At 40.0% G+C, this 24255-nt stretch overlaps 1 protein-coding gene and 2 pseudogenes across 1 annotated transcript; 1 reads left to right on the top strand and 2 right to left on the bottom strand.

The window, feature by feature from the left end:
* Positions 1 to 468: 468 nt before the first annotated feature.
* LOC110990002 (cytochrome P450 3A2-like) lies at positions 469 to 22192 on the bottom strand. Its single transcript, XM_087131360.1, has 13 exons — positions 22030 to 22192; positions 19521 to 19614; positions 15699 to 15754; positions 14786 to 14882; positions 14157 to 14273; positions 13825 to 13913; positions 9502 to 9641; positions 6189 to 6337; positions 5459 to 5572; positions 3294 to 3514; positions 2667 to 2804; positions 2249 to 2411; positions 469 to 1614 (listed from the first exon to the last, which is right to left on the bottom strand). The coding sequence occupies exons 1-13, from the start codon at positions 22104 to 22106 to the stop codon at positions 1534 to 1536; spliced, it is 1536 nt and encodes a 511-aa protein (XP_086987486.1). The 5' UTR covers positions 22107 to 22192; the 3' UTR covers positions 469 to 1533.
* Positions 15790 to 17082, top strand: LOC147795727 (uncharacterized; annotated as a pseudogene).
* On the bottom strand, positions 17590 to 18641 carry LOC147795726 (uncharacterized; annotated as a pseudogene).
* Positions 22193 to 24255: the final 2063 nt, after the last annotated feature.

The raw sequence follows: 24255 nt of genomic DNA, 5'->3' as shown, positions 1-24255 counted from the left end.
ATATACGATATTAATTCTCGACAGCACTGGCACTGCAGCGTCTGTGCTACCTTCAGCAACATCCCCTTAGAGGAACACCATCAACGATCGTGAAACCAGATAGGTGAAATTGTTTTCCCATTTATTCAATTGTTTTCTCAAATGTTGAAGGAGACACCCTGTTCGTTATCCTATAGCCATCTGCTTTGAATGAGTTATTGAATAACTACGGTTTCCTGTTATACAAATATGAGAGAGAGAGAGAGAGAGAGAGAGAGGAGAGAGAGAGAGAGAGAGAGAGAGAGAGAGAGAGAGAGAGAGAGAGAGAGAGGAGAGAGAGAGAGAGATGGAGAGAGAGAGAGAGAGAGAGAGAGAGAGAGAGAGAGAGATGACTAACTTGGAGATCAGACTTCACATGAACGATGCAATAACCTCAAGAGTAAGAGGATACATATTAAACCAAACAAAAAGGATTGAAATGTGCACGAGTAAAAAGGTAGGAACTTGTATTTCACTGTAATATCTCATTTTTTGTAATTATGAAAAATAATGCAGTTTGAGATATTCTAGTGTAGGCATAAATCTAAAGCACAAAATTGGTCGTACATGCACACTTGAAAGATACTGTTTCACGCCAAACTTTGAGATCATTTATGTTTTTCTACATTTGATTTGGATCAATAATTAAGTTAAGAATGATTCAGAGAAAAGGTCGGAGTGATACTGATCTTAACCTTTTTGATGAAACAGAAATAAGATTTATCTTAAATTTCGGAATATAAGAACAATCGTTTTAGAGATAAGATTGAATCTGAGAAGATAAAATCAGTGGTTAAGGTTTATTGAAAAACCTAAGCTCCTTTAAAATAATTCTGAAACGTATTTTCGAATGAAAACTTGGCCAGAAAGAGAAAACCAGCAATGTCTTCAGATAAAATGTGATTATTTAGAAAGCCACTTTGGAAAGTGTATTTTGAAAAGTTGTACTCAGTGGTAGCCTTATTTTATTAAATAGTACAAGTGCATACTAGTGTGTCTCTGTAAAATTGCTGCAGGTACTCAATGTATTTTGAAAATGAGGCGAACAGGAGTCTAATTCTATAATGCCAAATGGTGCACCGATATTCGTCTGTGTTTTTCTGCGTTTCCAGAATTTAACAACGTCTTGTATAGGTTGTTGGATTTTTTCAATGTAACTTTTAAAAGGTAATTGTTGAGGTTTAATCATTTGATTTAAAGTTGAGGCCGAAACTATTCTTTTATTATCTTGTCTACGGTCGTAAGAATTTTAAACTCTTTTAATAACCTTATCGTATATCAGGGTAACTTGGATAACGTTTACCTTGTGTTAATTTGAGTAAATGAAACAAAAGATTATACTTACATTCACTATGGGGAAAGCTAGAAAATAAACAGAAGCAATATGCATCGAATTAAATTTTGGCAGGTGGGGCATCTGGTATTTATAAGCTGAACAAATTTGAGCTGATCAGATCCACGAAATTTGCTCCAGATTTTTCAATACGAAAAGTAGTCACTGTTTGATGGCAGAGTTTAACGGTGTTCTTTTGGCACCACACGTACGTAGACGTCTTGCGGTTCCAGCATAGTCATCTTCTTCATCTTCAGAGGGATCTGTTTGAAAAAAAGAGGTTTGTTTGTTACGGGTGGGGCGACTTGGTTTAGTTGGAATGTTGGCCTAGGACCGGAACTGTATTTTTGGAGTGGGCCCTTTAGAACGTGGCCTTGTTTCGTCTCTTTGTCCAGAAATAATCGGCTCTTTAAAGCTTGGAATGCTAAGCACAGCCCAGGTTGGAGTGTACTGAGATGCCATGTCACCGTCTCCCACCAACCCTCGCCACCTATACGTATCAGGCAATGGGAGCCTCTCCCGGCCCATTTCCTCTTTCAGCAGTAATATAGATTGAGAAAGAGAGAAACAATTCCATACTCTGGGAGAGGCTCTGTTCCACTTCATGTGGTGGTTGGAGAAGTGCAACACTGAAAATTGTGACAACTGTTCGTTACTGTATCTTTGAGGACTTAACTCCTTTCAGAAAAAAAGTAAATGGTTCATCGTCTTTAAGAGAATGCAACCTGTGTATCGAGGACGAAAATACGGAAGGAGTGCAAATGTCACGATAATTTTACTCAGTGGTGCCTGTTTGCAACTTGAACACCTGTGGAGTTGGAGGACTAGCCACCACCAACAACTGCTCGTATCGCACGCCAGGCTAATAATTGCATTCAGGCAAATAATTTAACTCACCGGTGTTTCGGGGCAGGTTTCGAAACGGTACTTCTGCAGGACTCGGGTCAAGAAGACCTTTATCAGGAGTGTGATGAATTTGACGGCGACACAGGTCCGCGGACCACCGCCAAAGGGAAGCCATGCCACCGGTTCGATGGAAGCTTTGTTTTCGGGGCTGAACCTGGGATATGACATTGATTTCAAACATTTTTCCGGTTACACATGCGTCCATCTCAACCCTTTCCATGCTCGTGGTGAACATTTGCCATACACCGTCAGCAGATTTGACAGATAGTTATGGTGTCAGGAAACCTGTCTGAGCATGACTTGGCAATGTGAGTATAAAAGGTTCATCACGTTATGGGATTGTATCATTCATCTATAAATAATACGGTTACTCCTTCTTCGTTGCTCGTCTCGAATACCCGAGTTTTACCTCTCTGGATGAAATTTCTCTGGATCTGGCCAAACGTCTTCGTCATGTTGCACTGAATAAGCCGGGATGTGGATCACCAGTCCCTTCGGCAGAGTGTACTTGCCATACGTCACGGTCTCCAAGCATTCGCGGTCAGTTCTGTGAGATTAGGTCACAGATACAAACTATTGTGACCGCGTTACAGACACGTCTGGCGTCGGTCACGGAATCAGGGAGAGTGGTGTACTGTCTACGGTCAAGTTGCTGTTAGAAACTAGTGACATTTGTAGTATATAATATTAATGTCATGCAGCAGTGTCTGCTCTTTGTACGTCAAAGGCGTAATGTTTTTTTTTTGCTGTAAGTGGCTCTTGAACCATGGATAGCTGTCGGTATGAAGACAAACGAAGAACTCAAATCTCATACAACATGAAAATACCAAATATTAAACATTTAAACCAAATATTAAATGAAAATACGACTCTTTTGTAAAGAAGGTAAGGAAACGTCTATTCTGAAGTAGAATCTGAGGGGGGTATATCTGGAAGCATTAACAGGCAATTTAAGAATGGCCTGTAAGTCAATCTAGCGTCATTACACTATAAATACCGTATCAACATTCATTGTGATGATTAGAATGGAACTTACGACACCACTGGGGGATACAGACGAAAACACTCGTATATCACCGTCTCCATATACTTCATTTTGTTCATCGTGTCGTACTTAATGTCGTCGGGGGTAGGCGCAATCCTGTCGATCTCTTCAATCAGTTTGTCCTGGACTTCGGGGCTCAGAGCAAGCTGATAGGCGGTGCATGTCAGGATCGTGGAAGTTGCTTCGTTATTTGCAGCAAACGCAAGAACACTCTGTTGGAAAACAGGCAGACGTCCTTGGGCTATACCCCATTCTTTTCTCTTAAAGGGTAGGGTAGAGCTTTGGTTTTCGTAGCTCTTTTTAACAATATTGGCTGATTAAGTGTATGAAAATACTGCAGCTTTCAATCCACTGCCTTGTTTGAAACTTGAGTTAAATGCTTTGAGAAAAAGCGAGAAAAAGACAGCGGCATTTTATACGGTCTAACTGAATAGGCCAATCTTATAAAATCAGGGTTTTCTGAATGAGTGAGCAACATACAAGATGAACAAGCATGACAGGTGTCAAAAGAGCAGTCTTCAACGGCCAAGAGCAAGCAGTACATTTACCTTCAAGAAATATGCCTCTTCGAATATGTTCAAATTTGAATTCATCCAAAGAAAAATATTTTTAAAAAATCAACGACCAGTGAAGCTACTGCAGACGCTTCGCGTCCGTGACAATATGGACGTATTCGAAACCCAGTTCTCGTGTTGGATGAACGTGGGAACGGGTTTCCAAATGGAGGGCTCCGTTTACTTCGGAATGGATGGAGAAAGTCAACGATAAAGATGAGGGACGTACGCACATACCGCAATTTAAATACTAATTTTGCTGCATAAAACAGAAAGCACTCACAATAAGGAAAATATAACCTATATATAAAGCCTACATATTTATAGCTAAAGGAAATAATTCACATTGACGATTTTGATTAGATTATTTTGGGGTTTGATAGTGAATATCATGTCATCTTTGCATTTATTAAAAATGGTGAGTGCTATCTTGAATGTTAGCTTAGGTGCTGCACTCCATTTGCACATCGGCGTTCGTAGTCAACAACCCCAGAATACTGCTCGTGAGTCCCAGGAGAGCAAGGTTTCGATTACGCTCAATGAGTACATGCACGTGCATGTGCGATTATGCTTCAGGGCCACACTTTTGCGTCAGTTCACACGTCCGTGGAGGTCTAAAATCCATTCTCAGTTGACTCTAATTATGGACACAGAAGAAATTATCTCTGAAACACGGAAGGGTTAACTTCTGGAAATCTTCGTTTTTGTTTATGAAAATCATCTCGTTGTGCAGCTCGGAAAAGGAAATAGTTTGGACCGTACCATTGTGCTCCGGGTTGAAGGGAGATCACAACATTTATGTTTGCATTAAGAACGCCCCTCGTCATTAAGAAAATGTAATTTCGAACGAATTCATTCTCTTTTTTATTTATACCTCATACCTGCTCAGTATTACTCGTTTATTCAGACTCCTGAAGCATTAGTACAAACCACAAAAAGTGGCACCTAATAACAGATATGGTATTAAGCGACATTCGGTCCACCATTGTCAAAAAAGTGAACGAAATTTCTGTTTTCTCAAAAGAGCCGCCCTCTATGTGGAAATATTGTATAGATTGAATAAGTCTGTTAAGTATGTTCTGTCAAGCAAGATGCTCAAGGGTTATTCGGCAGTCGCTTGTGATTTTACCAAGTAACCTACAATTATGCACATTTTGTATGATATTTTAAAAGACCAAAGAGTGTTATTTTCTCTTTGAATTTTGAATGGTCAAGATAACAATAGTTAGAACTTGGGGCAAGAGGAGTTTGAGTGAAAGGTTCATAAGAATATACACAACAATATTGAGTTTTCCCTTGAGCCTTCATATGGAGTGGCTAACTCAGTTTAGAGGCTATACTCCCTCGTTTCAATTTTTGGAAATACTAGAGTTGAGATTTCAAGGTACACTAGATTCCTTTTGACTTAATCATGAGTCGCTTTGGAGCCTCACCAACCTCGATTAGAGATATATCAACTGGTGAAATCATAATTCACAATCATAACATTCGATCCTCCTCCCGTTCAGTGCTCAGATATGTTTTTGTTTCTTTTCTGAATGGTTCTTTGGAACCATTACTTGCTAAAGGACCTAAAAAGCTAGCCTCTAAATGATGGCTTACCCCGCCCAGAAACTCCTTGTAGGTGAGTCTCTTCGGCTTACCAGTCTGCTCAGGAGGTGGAAGAGTGTCCGGAAGGTCGGTGTATTTGTAGATTTCTTCAATCATGGCGGTGTACTGCATGTTAAACAAAACCAATGTTATAATTTGCTTTGCAAATATAAATTTTACACTCCACATTTATACTTAAACTTCCACTTCGAGAGCCTTTTTAAAATAAACCAAGGGCACCGATGCACCCAGGGGAACATTTCGCCTTACTCTGGACACATTTCCTTTTTAAAAAGTGCGAACAACTTTCTTGGGTTGCTGATTTTAAGCTGCAAAAAGATCAATTTTGTCCAAATGTGTTACCCCCTCAGGTGGTAATACTGTGAACAACATTAGGGCGCTTCCAATTCCTATAAAAACAAACAAATCGGCAACAGGTCGAGTAACTTGTTCTTTAAATTTGTCTGCAAAATACACCACTGTGTTAATGGTCATTGAGGAATTTAGACTGGGGACTCTGTTGCAACAAGTTATAGGCAACTCACTGACAAATGTGCTAATGTAGCATTGGAAACGAGTCTTCCGTTGCCTCAAAGGCACGGTGCAATATGTCTATGCAGAGGCCAGTTGTCCAATTCTTAAAAGAAATGATCGTATTGTCAAGGGTGCTGACGCGGCTGGAATAACGTCCTGTTATTAATTGATTTATTTCATATTTACATGCACTTTTTATACTGCTAACCTTGTTGTGACCCTTGCCCCCACACTGTTGTATCATGTCTCCTCCTTCAAGAGACTGGTGGATGACTTTCTTGAAGAACTCAACCGACTCATTTGGGATTATGTTGGCTCCCATCAGTTCAAAAAGTGGGCCAAGCGGCGGGAAAAGTACTACAGGTTAAAAAGAAGATTTCAAGGGAAGGACATACAAGAAAAAGAATACATTGAGACAGCTTTTAGAGGCTACGCTGAGATGGCGAAGGTGTTATTGTTTGCCCTGGTTGCCAATAAATGGATACCCCTATGCCCCCGGATTTAAGCCCATGAGGTTAGACCTAAGTAAATGGGAAACAGCTGATCATCTCTTATGACTCCGTCGGTCCGTAGATTGGGTTTTACGTTGAGATCTGATCCCGTTTGCGTTTTGGTTTTTTTTTTCGTCCAACCATTAAACTGACTTTTTCGTCAAATGTCTGTAAGTTTCCTCTGGCCACTCTGTCTATGCAATTTTGAGGAACACCGGCTTCATCCACAAAGAGAATGATGTCGCCAGTGAATAAAAAAGTAAATTTTCCTTTGATAGTTTGCAAAAGGCACCCTTTCATCGTTGCTAATGGTATTATTTTTGACACACTTCCAACCCCCAACATATGTAGGTAATTTGGTTTGATATCAAAAATGCTTGTTCTTGAGTTAAATGCATATTAAGTTATTGCACGTCCAATTTTGTGTTTCCAATTCAAAATGTTCAACCCGATTAGGTCAACCAGACAGTATATTAGGTCAACTAAAATATGAACACGGCTTCTTATTAGACTTGTATGGACTCGGACTCAAAATCTCGTGATTTGATACAAGTCTGCGTCTTATTCAGTTCTTTTCTAATTTGATATTTTATACACCAACACTGAAGTGTCTCCACCTTAAACTGAAGTGTGCAAAACTCACATTTAAGTATCAACATTAATGCATTGCACCAGATTGCAGGTTAATACCATGAACCGTTCAGAAGATAGAGGATAACGGTTTAATATGTAAATACGGGACATTTACGACTCGCCCAACTTTGACCTCCAGGTAACCATGGCAGTATAAAGATCGGGCAACGAACGCTTCCCCAGAATATGTCTGTCCCACAGTACAAACACTAAAACTACGTTTGAGTTTATGAGACACAGCTGAAAGATATGTTACTTTAGACGTAAAAACAATTGTAATTTAGAACTCAATGTTGTCATACTCGCGTCATTTTAGTATACATATCTGGGGTCTATGGCTTATGTTGACTTGGACCAAGAAAGAGTGAATGGTCATTTGTGATGAATAATGATTTTTATATATTTGGCTGACTCCACCTGTACTTAAACTTCGTTCTGGTGGTGTCCTTTTTATTTATTGTTATTTCTTTTATTTTACGCAATGGTTCCGATTTCCCATTGAACACATATTCAGTTCCCGAACGAGGACAGAGCACCGTGCCGCAGCCCCTTTTCGCCGCTTCTAACGGAGAAAAAAATAGAAGAAACTTCTTATCCCATTTTTGTGAAAACAGGTGGCAAATAACAACCAATATGTATGTACCATTTAAACATTCTCACATTTCCGCAAAACGCACATGTGAACGTGTACCTACAAAGCAGTAGACGCTGGATCAATTACAGACAATTATGGTCCATAATGTTACTTAATATCTCGAAGCCTAAAATATTTCCAACAAGTGACTGTATTTGAAGTTACACTTAAAGACACGGCGTATCTAGCTTTTGGTGGTGGGTGGAGGCAATTTCAAAAACCAATGCAGCTTCTCGCTCGTGCAACATGATGTAAGGGAGAAAAAAATCACTGAAATTGAAGTACCCAGGGTCTCGACATCCTTGTTTTTATATGCTGGTGTTGTTATCTGAGGGTTTTGGCTCTTTCATTTCACAATATATATACGGAATTATTTTCTTCCTAGTCACCTATGAAGTATTCTTTGTAAAAAACAAACAAACAAACAAACAAACAAACAAACAAACAAAAATCCAAAAGAAAACATTCATTGCCCCCCCCCCCGTTGGATAAGCCATATCTGTGGTTAAATATGTGTGCAGGGTACCATCTGCTGTAAACTGGACGAAAGTGGATCAAGTTCACTATGCTATAGGCTGATAAAGCAATGGATGATGCATGGACTAGTTAAAACAATTCCGAAGTTGATGTAGCTTTGGACGGTAAACATTAATTGATGGCTGTAAATGCAGACATTAACTTTGCCCAACTCGTCCTACTGATTGTTGCTATGCTGATTGTTACTTATTTCAAATCATGGAAATAAAATGTAAACATGAATAAGGCAGCGATTGCTTTATCAAAGGACAATATTACTACTGTGATTCAAGTGCACACACACACACCCACTCAGAATTGTTTTTTTTTATACTATCAACTCTTTGACTTGTAACCACTGTCGATGTGCCGCTCCCATCGTGCATTTAGAGCAGCCTCACACATTAATAAAACGTATGCCTTTTCTTGAATTATGTGGCAAATGAACTAAAAGCGAAGGCGTCTAGATACACTGAAGAAATACAGGTACTATCTCGATATGGTCCGTGTATCGACCGTCGATACCAAGAATCATTAGTGCGAAACTCAATATTAGTCCGAGCACATTCGCCAGAATCCATGCTAATAGACCGATACTAATAATGGGTATCAAACATCATCAAATATGACGTCCGTCCATAGAAAAGTGTGTCATAAGGTTGCACAACACAGCATACACGCCCGTAGAAAATATTGCAGGCATAAATAGTGCCGCCTGGTGACTCTCAGGGAGAGGTAGGCCTTCAGCTTTTTTTTTAATTCAGGATTAGGGCCAGAAGTTCACTTTTGTTTCCTTTTTATAGGGGTCAGCAAAACATTTTTTGTATTCGCTCTTCGCCGAAAACATCCCCAAAACTATGCGCTCAGCTCTCAATGTAGCCACCCGCCCCTATGCAAAACAGGGCCACAGGTTTGAGGTCTTCTTTCTTTTACCAAAAATAATGCCGGTTTTTGTATGGGCCCTAGTGCTCAGCACATCAGTCGTCCGAGTACTTTAACGCCCGTCAGCTTTAATTTGAATGGCAGGGTAGGCCTATAGGATTTGTAAGATCTCAAAAACAGGACTGTCGAATTATCTTGAAATATCTTACTGTAAAGTAAGTACATGGGAATCTTACCGCCCAGAATATTGGTTATATTAGAATATTGGTTTTGTGTTTCGGTTTTGCATTTTGTCACTTTGTCCCACGTTTTTGTCACAAAATACAAAAGGGTTCAAAAGTTATTAGAAATAATTAAAAACTTACTCGGGATCAGTGTGAACAAAGTTGGGTTGAATGCTCTCTGGATCCGTCTCACGAACGGATGGTCAAGGTTTTTTTGACACGAGACGTCCAAACCCAGAGTGATCGCCACGATGTTTTGCAGGACGAAACTCAAAAAGACTCTTGATTAGATATATGAAAAGACTCTTGATTAGATATAATATGAAAAAGATCAGCTGAATATTATGACATTGCGCAAGACATGCAAAGGTTTAGTAGTCGAGACTTGTAATCTTGGTTCCAAGACCTTCCTTGTAGATTTTGCTGGACTCAACTCATCTTCTTTGCAGATACATTTTTTTTCTGTTCGTCCAACAGCGCACTCAGCGCCAACTGCCGTATGATAATGCATGAAGAAGACAATGACGAAATGTTCGGTTTTAAACATGGGATGGAAAACCCTGGATGAATTTGGGGAAAACTCAGAGACTCAGGTAGGGACTGAAAACAAAATCCATATGTGGACGGAGACGGTGGAAGAGGAGGAAAGAAACACTACGTCAACCTGACTCCCTCTCTCAGAAATGTTTTCAGCAAGCAAATTCTGGGTTCACAGCTTAGACAGAAAAGCCTAGGTCTCCCCAGATGACTTCATAGCAACAGCGCCCTCAGTTTTTGTACCCAAAGTATTGATAATGAAAACTGTTTATTAAAAAGTGCACTTTTCAGTTGATTTAACCAAATACGAAAGTAAAAGGAATTTAATACATTTAAGCGGAATGCAAAGTTGAAGAAAAATTCATGTCTAAGAAAAACACATTGCAGCTTTACACTTTGGTCGAGTTCGCGCGGTTTGTTCTTGACCTGGGTTTCGTGTTCTCGAGCTCGAACGGCGGGAACACGACACAAGAACACTGTTCTTTGAACAGGTTCACACTGCCTTCTCGTCAGGGTTTTACACGAACGCACAGGAAAATCGTGAGATTTGATTTATGAAAAGCCATAAAACTATCGAGATGGCTTTACAAAGCTGGAGACAATAGAAAGTTTTGCAAAATCAACGTTTTCCATAACAGAAATTATGTTTTAATAGAAAAAAAGTTAGCCAAACATTAACTCTCGAAGAATACACAAGGACGCCGCCATGTTGTATGTTGCTTGTTACAAACAACTAGTAACGATAACTGGTTGTACGTTCCCAGCGTTCGAGCGGTCAATCCATAAACAAAAAAATTGAGCTGTTCGTGAACATATGAGAACAAGCCGCCCGAACTCAGCCTAAAAGTTCGGTGTTTACTGCAACTTCAGCTGAAAAACGGTGAGGAGTATGCATCGGTACTTACGCAGTATGTCGAATACTTTTTCTTTGGACACTTAATTCCTTTATTGTTATTGTTTTCTGAATTTTTACCCTTGTTTTTTGTTGTTAGAGTGGGGTGGGGTTAGACGCCCCCCCCCTTGATCCGCACCCAAATTGAAATGATATATCAAAGGACAGCCTCCTACTAGTGTGTCCACCAAACGCGATAATGTACAGGTTTATTCAGTGGACTATTCAAAACAGTCGATAGGAGCAAAGAGGAAGGACGCAGAACCATGTGATTTGTGTGCTAGCCCGGCTACACGCAGGTCTAAATAAACTGGAATGTTGCATTTGGATACTGATAATATTGCCTAACTACGTTATTTCCTTCTGACAAGGAGGCGACATTACTGTTATCACGGGTACAACTGGATGCCTCGCCACAGTAGCTTTTGTCTGTTTTAGAAAATTCACGGATCAATGATTTGAAAAAAAATTATTTCCGCGAAAAGGGTTTCATTTTATTGAAACTCACTCTGTTTGATGCCGCACAACTTTGATATTCTAGCACTGAATTGAAGGCTGCTTGAAAGTCACATAAAAAGAAAAAATGTAGTGGCATCTGTTGTAGCATAGAGGAAGGACACAGAAGGAGTTTGAACTGCACGGGCTGGAACATCTGGCCAATTCCCGCTTTCTTGCATGCCTGGCATGTCATAGCCAGAGCGCCGCCAAAAGCTTGTTACCTACCATCTGTTCCACGACCGCGAAACTCTGTTGTACCCTTTGATCGCCGCTGCGATTTGTCACTTGTAATCTACAACCTTAAAACTTTGTGTACTTAGGTACAGTGTAGTCCGACCACCTGAATTAGATATCCCAGGCAAGATATGGGACGGAGGGGTATCCCTCCCCCTTACTCTATACTATTGTTACCTAACACATCCTCCCTAGAAATCTGTAAAGAATTCCTGAGATTCCGATCAAACAATGACCAACACAAAGGCGGGGGGGGGTTCGCTCCGTCCCATATCTTGCTTCAAATGGAAGTAGAAGCCATTACTGCGGTGGTGCAACGCTCGTGGACAGGTGGTACGGGCACGTTACATGCCTCTTCGACCAATAGGGTGTAGTGGTTTGCCACATGCACGCGCGTCAAGCTGAAGAATGTGCGTGTGAGTGCGGTGCCACCGCAGTTAGGGCGTCTTACCAGATTAATCTCTAGGAAATTCAATATTCACGCACTTGTTGGTGCTTAGAAAGATCTCATGACAATATCAAATTATATGTTTGTGCAGTTGCTTGCATTACACTGTGTGCCCTAAGTCTATGTGCAGTCATTGCCCTTAATGAGCTCTTTATTTTGGAGTTATTTTGGGAATAAGTAGCTACAAGATTTTTGGTATGAATCATTTTTATTATGGCATTTGTACAAAAGAGGGTATTTTATTAGATTTCACGATCACTCCCTGTGATGAAAATAGCGCATTTTGTTACCTATGAACTTAGCTTTCCAATAAAAGTCAATATTTCTTAGCCAAATTCGTACCAAGTCTTTGAACACTGATCGATGTACTGGACGGAGGAGAATAAAATTACAAACTTTGCCTTGATAATGGTATAGTGTATAAAAATTGGAAAAGTTTATTTACGATGGCAAAAGTAGGTCTAATACCAGGGTTTTCTCTCTGTATTTCCTGGTCACAGCAATAATTTGTATTTAGTTGCAAGCAAAAACTACAACTATTGCTAGGATATTACTGGCCCAACTTGTCCTGCTATGATGCAGGCAGTAATCAGGCATTTTGGAATGTTTTCTATTATTTGTCTGACTCGGCAGCGACCGTCATTGAACACTTTGAAGTGCCTGAGTTGCAGCCCCTTCTGTGTCCTTCCTCTATAGTTGTAGCGATCGCTGTTGAATTTCTGATTGCTCAATCTGAGCTTTGGACCAAAAAATGTCGGAATACCCAGAGAATGGAGGAACTAGGCTGTCTAGGGGGATGCTTTGTTGAATAACCCTGTTCAAAACTGCCTCCATTTTGTGGCACTTCAAGATGACTGCTGTTCATAAAGCGTTATTTGCCATGGGTAGCTCAGTTTCATGAATAACAGTGCACGCAGAAGTCAAGGTCTTAGGTCATCTAGAAGGCAAGGTATGCGATGGACAGTTTTGATGGGGGCCATTTTGGAAAATAGAAGTTCAAGATTTCCACCATGCATGTTTCTGAGTTAATGGAAACATTGGCTTTCTAATGTTGCATGAAAAATGTTTCCAAAACTGTATCGTTCCACAGCATGAGGAAAACCAAAAATTTGAACACAACACACCTGGCTGAATAGCCTACAATGTTAACTTTCAATCCCAAAGTAATGATACAATTTTCCTTGCAGGCGATATATATTTCGAGATATCATTCCTTTTTTTGAAACAGATAAGTGGGACAATGGTCAAATGTCATTACAGACGGGTAAAGCTGCAAATAAATCTACGGATGTATCTCTATATTTGGATATCTTTCCATTGTTCAATACTCCATGGATTTTGGACTGTACAACAAAATATTGACTTAACTGATGAAATGTTGGTTGCGTTTCAAAATGGAGGTTGCCTGGTTAACCGTTTGACTAACAATCTAAGCTGACCAGCGAGAATATTAGTATGTATATGCATCCAGTTCATTTAGATTATCATCAACAAGATCAATGTTCTCAAGCAACGTTTTCCTATTATTTTGCGGGAGCAAAGGACACAATTACAAAAAACCCCGGTTTTGCATAATGTTTTCATAAAAAATCCTACTGATGAAAAGGCGATGTTGGCAATAAAACTAAATATGCAACAATATTAAACCCTAAATCAACCTTTATTGTTTATTTTTATTCGTTTATTTTTGATCAGTCAAAAGGTTATTCTGACAGTCAGTCTGTGGTATGGTCAGTTAGTCGGTTGACCGGTCGGTCGGTTGTTCGATTTCAATCAGGTAGAGCATCCCCATTGCCACGATACACTTGGTGGCGATAGTACAAACAGCAACCAGTGTTGACGTAAGCATACTTACTTCTTTGCGTCGATTGGTTTGTTTTGGAGGTGGGCGTTTTCGATGTTTTCAAGTAGAGGGTCACAGATGTCGTTGAATATATCCACCATCTATATTTGTGGAGAACAACGGCAATATACCTCAGTTTCAGGCAACAAGGCTTGTCGCCTTTGTACGCACATAATTAACTTTTCTAGGCTGCGCTGTCAGATATTTTGTTGAGTGCACGATTACTGTAAATAAGTGTGACTGATCACCACAAGTAGAATAGGGGGTAGATCGCCAGCATATAACATACATTTACACATAGGTCTTTCGTCTCAGGAACGGAACAGGTGGTTGGTGCGATTTACCTGCTTCAGCTTGTTTGCCGTGAAAGACGCAGTTACGATTGCACGAGCGTCTTTCCATCGCTGACCTTTCATGTACGTTAAAGCCTTGTCCAGCGGGAAACCTAATGCTGGGATGTCCTGTTACCAAACATAGTTGATTTAGGGGGAAAAAAAGAAAAAGGTCAATACAACAATTGTGCAGACTGTGGCAGAACAAGGAAGCGGGATGCACAAGAGCTCGTGCCTGTCCCGCTTTGAATTACCGTGCTCCTCAGTGACCACCCTTTCCTTGACATCTGGGAATGAACACAAATTGTATGCGACCTGCAATTTCTTTGGTTTTGGTTTCTTTACTTAACATCATCCATATGGAGTCCTCCTCGGGAAGTTTTGCCAGTGTCTGCACAACTCCCAAGGCCAACGGGTAACCCCCATGTAAACTCAATGAATAATAAATAGCCATATTCAGAGCATGAGATTCACAATAGCATACAATAAGGAAAGAATAGGCATGTCACAATGTAGAAACTTAATTGTTTGACATCAACTGAAAGTCCTTGAATGCTTGCATGCGCAGGCCCCCACGTTTGTGTATTGTGTCAGATTTGGTTTTTAGGTTTTGTTGGGTTGGGTTGGTTGTTCTTTCTTACCCAATGATTTGGAAATTTACTGAAGTCGGTAACCAGAACCTTTTTCACGATGCCTATATCCGACACGTAGAGAAGCGGGGAGCGCAATTTGTATATTCTGAAAAGGAAATGAGAAACTGTATTCAACATTTTCATTAATATGCTGTCTAAGCGTCACTTTACGTTTTAGTGAGACTGCAATGATACCCGAACAAAACAAAAAAAAAAAACAAAACTCGCGGGTGGATATGCGCATATTACAAGTCTTTATTATTATATTATTCTGTAACCCCCCAAAAAGTTAATGTAATTTTGGGCTTTTTGCCCTGCCCAACGTATATTTTAACATTGTACATGTATACTTTGTGTTTGCCCGAAAGCTTGTGGGAAAAAACCAAATAAACAAAAACACAAGAGTGCTTGACTGGGACTCGAACCCACGACTTCCTGTTTATTAGTGCAAAAATCTTAACCACTCGACCACCAAGGTTGCTGGTGTATACAGGCTGGTTCGAGTCAGATGTAGCAGTGGGTACCGCATACAACTATTTATATTTCCAGGAAGCAGGAAGTCGTGGGTTGGAGTCCCACCTGAGCAAAACTTGTGGTTTTTTCACGCGCTCTCGGGGGAAACACTGAGCATACAGTGTTACAATGGACGTCAGGCAAGGTAAAAACTCAACAAATAAATTAACATTCCCCTCTCAAACCCATCCTTTCCAAAAATTATTTATCGCCCACAAGGCGGCATTACTGTAGCAGGATTAGTCACAGTAAATGTACAAGTATCAAAATCTAGAAACGTATGAACAAAAATACATGCATCCCAAAGGAAGCAGATGCATTAAAGAGCACCAATTTGGTGCAGTTATAGGGTGGAGATCGGGAATTTCATTAACTGTCATGAATGCTTTGAAAATTACTTGATTCTTACCCAACGACTTTCCCGTATTTCCTGACGCATTCTTCACCAAAGTTGTTATTTCCTTTCTGCATTGGATTTGAAAATTGCATTACAATTACTAATGACCAACATCAGTATATCAAAAATTGCTTTACCTTGCTGAAACCACTGTAGTATGACTTTCCATGATAATCATTATTGGATGAATTTTCTTTTTTTTTTTCAATTAGCAAGGCTTCGCACGCAAAGGGACACGCGTACGCATACGTTTAGCTATCCTTATCCTTAACGATCAACACGCTGTTTCGCAATCCCAACGTATTGTGACGCTGTGACAAAAGATATTCAACATTGGAGCGGCCGCCTCCATCGACGAGCTTATGTTTATGGCTTTGGAAGAAAATGACGAAGAAACAATGCTTTTTTTATTCGAATCTGGTGCTGGGACTAGTGCAGGAAGAGTGACATATGAACTTATCTTAAGCAAATTTTCTCTAGAAGCACTGACAGATGATCAGTGTCTGGATATGTTTCGTTTTGACCGTGAGAAACTTCATCGGCTCCATGCAGCATTGGGAATTCTGTAGTCTATAGTATGCCAGAACCCGACTGTGACATCAGGTATGTGGATGCTTTATGTATCACGCTCCGACGATTGCCTACCCCAACAGATTATCAGACCCTGAAAGGATTTTTGGACGTCCCAAGTCAACCCTATCGCTCGTTATGAAGGAAACAGTCAACTTCTTTCATGCTCGCTTTCGACACTTCCTTGGTTGCAAGGTGAAATGCTACAGAGATACACAGATGCCATTCAGGAGCAAGGAGCTCCTCTCAGACATTGCATAGGATTCATTGATGAGACAATAAGACTAATGTGCCAACCAACCCAGAATTAACGCATCTGCTTCAATAAACACAAAAGAGTACATGATCTTAAATACCAATCCTTCATGCTACCCAATGGTATCATTGCAAACCTATATTGGCCAGTGGAAGGCTGTAGGCATGACTGCGCCCTCCTACGAATGAGTAGCCTTCTGGATCAGCTTGGTGTCATGCCCCTGTATGACAGCAATGGACATCCATTTTGTCTGGATGGAGATGCAGCATACACAACACATCACAATCTTTAGGGTCCATTCAAAGGAGCACACATTACTCCCATGCAGTAGCTGTTCAATCAGCGAATGTCCACTGTTAGAAAGTGTGTGGAGTGGGGATGCCGGAAGATCCTGACTCTTTGGGCCATTCTTGACTTCAAGAAGAACTTGAAATTACTTTTGCAGCCAATCGCAAAATACTACGTGATAGGAGGATTGTTCACCAACTGCCACACATGTCTGTAGGGCAGCGAGACATCTATTTTTTTTGGATAGCATCTCACCCCCGATTGGAAGAGTATTTGATCTAAAATCACTCTCTACATATTGCAGAAGTGAAATTTGTTTCATGAATGAAATGCTTGTCTTGAAGAGGAACTCCTGTACAACCAAGATTGAATTACAGTCAGTGACTGCCTGGATTGCAGGGTAGATCTTAAGGTTATTGTTCATGCATAACACAAGATTGGCTTTAAAGGGTTGCTTGGGATGGGACTGAGTCCTCAAGTATCTAGCCCGTCCCTTCCACTTGCATTTCTGAGCGACATATCACGATTGTGTTTCCGTTTAATATTTTTTGTTTTGCCATGCTCAAAAAGTGGCTGTAGGAATATATGCAGTACTGCAATTATTTGTCAATTACATGCACTTTATTCAAGTAAAAAAACTAGGTTTCTGTGCAGTTGACTTGGCAATAAAAATTGCAAACGTCTGTTCACATGTATATTGAACAAGCAATCTTTATTTACTGAACTTGTACTGACAAAAGCATGTTATTGCAAAAATGTGAAGTCGATAATATGACGTTGTTCCTCTGACACTACGAATAATACAATGCTTTAAAAACTATGAACTCTTGACTCTAAACGGGGCCTTGAAAACTAAACGATCAACAAAAATGAAAAGTCATTTGGTATAAAGCTCCTTTTTTGTTATGTTTCAGCATCAGGTACATTATCTGTGAATCATGTTTCAGCTTAGCTTGCCGTTCTTTCTTCTTCAGTTCAAAACGTTCTCGGTCAAACTCAAGCTGCTGCTATTTGAGAGCGTACTCCTTCTCTGACTTGTCCTTCAGGTACTGGATGTATTCGGTGGTTTCAACCTTCTTGCGCTTTTTGGGTGGAGGGGTCTGCACCCTAGCTTCATCTGAAAAAAGAATGGATGGACCTCTTTTATGCGAAATGGCAATTGAACACATTAATTTTGGTTTGGTTCATCAGAAAAATGGAACTTGATGATGCCAAACATACTAATAAATTTTGGAGCTGGATACATTAATTAATTCATATCGAAACACTTTCTTTTTTAAGGGCACTAGTACCACTACAACATACTGACAGTATATAAACGTATTAAACACACCTTGCAATTAGAGGAGAAATTACACTTTTTATTAACTGAGGTCACGGTTTATTGTTACTTTTTTTAGGGGAAGATGGGTCCTTGACTTGGGGAAACTGGTCTGGGGTGAGTGCTTCAGGGGGCAAGTGGGACAGCGTTTACATCTTTGTACATGTATAGACTAAAAAAATCAAAAGAAATTGAAAATTTAAGAGATATGCTTCAGGCAGGTGCATTATACATTCATAGGAAATTTAAACTGGTACTTACACTCTCAGTGATGCAAATTCATTTGCTTTGAATGCAGAAAGGAGCTTGCGAAGCTTACACCCCCTTGTAGTCACTATGAACGCCATCTGGTTGGACCATGTTTAAGGCTTTCATTTATTTTTTTGGTCAATACTTCCAATATGTTGATGTCTACGAGGGGCCAAAAAGCAAGCACTTGCTTGAGGAACGTAATGTCAAGGGCTGGGTAAAACCTTGTTGATGGGTTTTTTTTTGCCTGACGTTGAGACCATCCTGACATACAATTGATAGGATAAATTGTTGATGGTTTCTGTATGCAAGCATTGCTGTCATGCCTGTAGGCCTACAATTAGGCAGAGAACCATGATGTTCCCCGAGTCCATACCTCTGATCAGGGATACATTTTAACCAAAATGTGGTTAATCCATATAGCACTGATAGCCTACACACACAGGCCATTGACCTAGCAGGTATTTGCCTAGGCCTAGTCTAGACCTGGCCTCACCAGTGCTGACCTATGTACATGTAAGGGAAACCTATTCATGAACGAATTCACCAGGCACCAACTCATTAAGATTGGCCTGAGTAATGAATAAAATGTATCATGTGCACTTCTTGTGACTTTTCTCTAGCCTGTCCTTCAAAGAGTGCCTGGCAGCTTTTAATTATGGGCTCTGTAAAACAAATCTGTAGGAGTGACAGCTACGAAAGCGAAGGCTAGCACAGGCTGTTATCTAAGCAAAGTCTATTTCCGACAACGGAAAATCACCTTGAAACCGACTTTTTGTACACAAATATTTTTTATATTCGAAAGATTTTGAGCCCACCAAACCGACCCGTATATGTTAGCGATTCATTTAATTTCACTCTGTACATGATGAAAAAATACATGAAAAATGTAACTCCAATTAACTGGAAACTTGAAATTTTCTGACGCGCTTTGTACTTACGTGTAACGAGCGAGATATCTGTGCTGTGTGTACGTTTAGCGAATTCGTGACCTGCGTATGACGTCATGAAACCACACAACTGGTGACGTATCCGGTTTGCTAAACGTAACCGTGAGCGTGCAAAAACTCCCTATTAACGAATATTACCCGATAGGTTATTTTAAGAAATTATAATCACAGTTCATAATTAGGGTGTTCGTTTCACTTACTGATAGCCATTCATGGACATTGCCGATTACTGGGTAGTATGGGGCAACGGGAATCCCCAACCTCTGGAAATATTGATGGCACCACCAGTCATACCTGTGAAAATAAAATGAAGTTGGTCTTTTGGGCTAGGGGTATAACATTTCCCTGAAACAAGCCGAAGTTTTAAACTCTGTATTGTTACTTTTCTGGGGACGGCTGAATCCATCCATATACCATCATGCACAGTCGAAGAAATTTACAATGTTTCCCCCTCATCGGTAAGTAAGTAGTTAAGTTGAAAGTCCTGGTTTGTTTTTCAATTAGGTCTATTGATATTACACAAAGTTAAGTTTGATTACTTGCTTAAATTGATTATCTTAGAACTACTAAGAGCAAATACATTTCAAATAATCTCCTTCACAGCCTGAAAGTTGACTACCAATGACGCACTTCTGGGACCTTTTGGTACAGGAAAAATGACTTGCAGAAGCTTACAAATTCTTAATTTTTTTCAGTCATTTACTTCCAAAAAAAATCACCCGCAAACTCTGTCTTTGTAAAATATTTACTGGCATATTTACTGAAACTGAAAAATCACCTGGGACGAATGAGAAATACTGTGCAAAACATGACCTGCCGCTTCAGAAACTCTAGAACTCATAATGACTATTATAACAAGCTATAATTTTACGTAGACAAAATTATTTTTATTCATATAGTGTAATAATAAAATAAAAAGAGAAAAAATAAAACGTTTAGCAGTTTACATTTTTACTGGAATAGACTTTAAAATAGTCTGCATATACGATGATTCTGAAGTCTACTTAAACCTTTGCTGACACAAAATATATCATGCCAGCCGGCCTAAATCTACAACCCATCAGATGCAGTGAGGTACATTTTCACCAAGTTATACATTCTTCTCATTTAGGTAACTATGTGCATGGAAAAGAAAGGTACACGAATGAGGAGACCTATGGAAACGATAATGCCAGAGGTGATTTTTCATGGAATTCCTTTTAACCCATCTTTGGATGTCTTTTCCGCAATTTCACTCATGAGCACTCATGCCGTCATGACAGTCATTTCGACATTTTCAGTGAGAAAAGGTGGCCTCTGTAAAATTGCTTTGGCGGCCAAGCAGGGATCCGCAGCTCTCTGCGTGACCTTGTTCAATAGCGCTCTTTCTGCCCTGAGCAGAAACACCCCTCTCGGTTGAAAGAACCATGTAGATTGGAAGTATTTTGTTGGTAGCGACGAGCCTACAACGCGTGCGTTTCATTGTCCTATGTGAACCAGGGAAGTGTAGTTTCGACAAAAGCCGTCGTTGCTATGAAAATTGTGCCCTGTTTTGGTCCAACTCGGGGATCATTGAGCTTTAGATCCTCTTTTAAACCATGTAAAGTTCTAAATACCGCCATTTAATTTGACATTTAATGTCGAAGATGACAAGTATTCCCTTGCTCATTGTTGGTTGGAGGTTTACACTGTATACTGAGTGAACTAGCAAAAACTTCTTAATTTAAAAATAAACGCATTGCAAACAGAAATATCTACATTTACGTGTTAGACCTTACTCACGAAGAAAAAAATGCGGCACCCGGAACATTCCTTGGTAACACATATTTTGCAATAAAATGGGACTCATAAATTATGATTTCTTAGTTCCTTCTGAATAAATCTGATGGTAACCCTCTCCGTCAGGCTGTAATTGCATTTTTGAGGGGAAAAGTCCTTTTGGGGGGCGTGGCTCGTGTTCAGGTGATGGGGGGCATTTTGCACCTTTTTTGAACCGATAAAAGGACATTTTCACGCTTCTTTCTGAAGACAACACAAGCCAACGGATGGCAAAAGGCACCACAGGATGTATGTTTGGTCATTCTGTTTTTTCCCCGCCAAACCACTTTCAACGGAAAGAAAATTAAATGTGATCCATGGGCTTTTGAAGAATGGATTTTAAACAATAAATAGATTTGTTTAGATAAACATATTGCAGCAAGCACGGATGGACCATGTGCTCAGCGCGTTATCTGCCTTAGTTGCTGTGCAACGTGCGCGAGATTTGGCGCGGAAATGCTGCTTGATGCACTTTCACTCTGGGCTCCAAAGAAGAAAATATCCGAGGTCTCTTAAAAAAAATGCAGCGTTGTGTACTTCACTGCCTCCAACCTGTGTTATTGTTACTGATTTACAAGATCGCATGTAAAGGAGAAAATCAAGAGTTGAAGAATCTACAAACCGTAAACCGGTGTCCATGATGTGTTCATTTAGTGTGCGTATATATCGTCCTTCTTCTGTCAATGTCCACCTTATTTTCCACCTAGTTCACTACCTGTTAAAAAGTCCTCAGACCGCGATTCAGCTTGTTATAGTACTTACAATTACTTCAAACGATACGGAAGTAAAGTTCACCCAGTATAGAGGTACAATTTTGATCAAGAACAAAATATTGCCCAACTTGGTGCTACAACGAAAGGTCATAATTGGTTGCACTGAGACGGTTGAAATTAACAAAAATAAGGAACTTACAGCAAAAAGATCACAATTGCACCAATAGCGAGGGTCCACGTAATGGAGAAAGTGTTCTCAAGTATCCACAGCGCCATGAGGAGTCAATGTGGCAGACCGATTCTCCTTTGTCATGAAACTGAAACGAACAGCGTTCCCAAAATATGAAACACTGAGATAGAATTGCGTTTGGTAAATTTAGACCTTTGATATATTTAAAGTGTCTTTGCCGATAGTTTACTGGACCTTTGTAGCAGTTATCAATATAACTATAAGCGGCCAGTTGATAAGAGTTCGTGAAACGGCTATTTATGGTATTACCTTTGCCCCCCCGCAGTAACCAACTAATAAACGAGGCTTGCACAGAAAGACTATGGAGGTAGTATACTGTAACCGATTTATGTTCTTCGTAAGGCATTGAGTAGCAGTAAAAGACCATCATTGTCTGTCCTCTTAACCAGCCCGTCCACCAAGAAAAACCCTTGCTGTATCGGAACCAAGAACTAAATCTGCTTTTATTTTGCATAAAACACGACTCCCAGGGAAAAAAATCAGAATCTGCGCACCTCCAAATAGCCATTTAAATGTAGGTGAACGTGTTATGTGTAGTGGAGTAGGAAGTCTGTCTAATACACTTTGGCCTTTTCTAAAAATATATGGAAAGGTCGTGGATGATGTACGAATATAAATCAGAATGAGATCAGGGTTAAAGTCGGGCACACTTTAACCTTGTTAATGAACAAAAAGAATATTTCATCATATTACGATTGATTATTATCTACCAACCCCCTTACTCTGTAAATCACCCTTATACAGTTAACCATTACTTGGGTGATTTTGCCACCTATCTGGAATCCATTGTTTTACGGGAGTCCGTCTTAAAAGCAAAGTGGATGTAACGATTCACAGGAGACGTGAGACACGTTGGAATTAAAAGCACCAAATACATAAGATAAATCGTTTCCTCGCTGTTTTTGCATCAAATCAGGATACATCATCGGGGATAGGGGGAATGTTTCCTTTTTCGAGGCTAATAATGGAGGCAAAGCGGCGGAAACCACTGGGGACGATGGTGGGACGAGCGACGATTTTTATTAATCGCCCTCATGCAGCCTAAGATGGTCGTGCCGGGTGCAGGGGCGATTTGAATAAACAACTCAAAGCCAGTTTCAGTTTGAGGCCAAGGTCGCGTTATAATTGAGAAAAAAATGCTTACTTAGAAACTTACAAAGACGTGCAAAATTTTTTTAGATACTGCAAGCAAAAAATATACGACAAATTCATTTCTGTGTGTAAAGAGCTCGGAAGTTTTTATTTGGAAGCCGTGATCAAAGTTAAATTTAAATCCCTCCGAGCCGTAACGTCAAAAACTGGGGACGCAGAGAAATCATCACCACATAGATTCCCGGAGTTCCTGGTCATGAGTGAACCTGCACGACTGTTTTATGGTAGCCAATACATCCCTCAGGTCCCCTCTCTTGCTCCATTTCATCATGCTGCCGTGGAAGTACATTTGTAGCCACGCCCCTCAAATAACTCTGAGCAGCATGGTGGATTTTTTTACTACTTGCCATTTCCCGGTCATATGGGCATCTTGGGGTTACTGATCTTACAACACTCCTTACTCTGCAGTAGTTGGAGTCTGGCCAATGGGAGTCTACAGGCCTGTGGTGTATGCCTGGGGAGAAGATTATTTGAAATCTTTGTCAAATTTTATTTGAAAAATAATGACCATAATATTTGTTGATATATGTGGAGCCATTAATCCCAGCGGGGTTGATACCAGGATTTTAATTAAAATGAAAAGGTCTTATGTTTTTAATTAAAATTAATTATTGCCTTTTTATTAACACCACCGGTTATGGACCATTAACAGATTAAGATTAAAAAAGCCATTGTTAACGCTAAAAATGAGGACAATGAATGGATCAAGTGGTGTCTGCAAACCCCTTTGAGAGTTTACACCCCAAGATCAAGCGCTTTATTGAAGCCAAAGCAAAGTACCAAGTTCATACAGAAGGAACAACAACGTACAACATGGATGATGAATTAAATTTCAAAAACATCCACTTTCCTATTCCCATATATAAAATCGCTAAAATAGAAAAGCAAAATGATCTTAGCAGCAACGTTTCGGGTTATACGTAAAAGGACAAAACTGTTCCACTTCAGGTATCAACAAATAGCTTTAACAGTGACGCCATAAATTTACTTTTGTCGAGCAAGCAAAGCGAGCAACATTATTGT

The sequence above is a fragment of the Acanthaster planci genome, linkage group LG21 (genome assembly GCF_054643075.1).
Source record: "Acanthaster planci isolate LZ-2023a linkage group LG21, COTS_SCS, whole genome shotgun sequence".
Classification (NCBI taxonomy): domain Eukaryota; kingdom Metazoa; phylum Echinodermata; class Asteroidea; order Valvatida; family Acanthasteridae; genus Acanthaster; species Acanthaster planci.
Note: the sequence above shows the minus strand (reverse complement) of the source record. Positions and strands in the feature narration are given on the sequence as shown.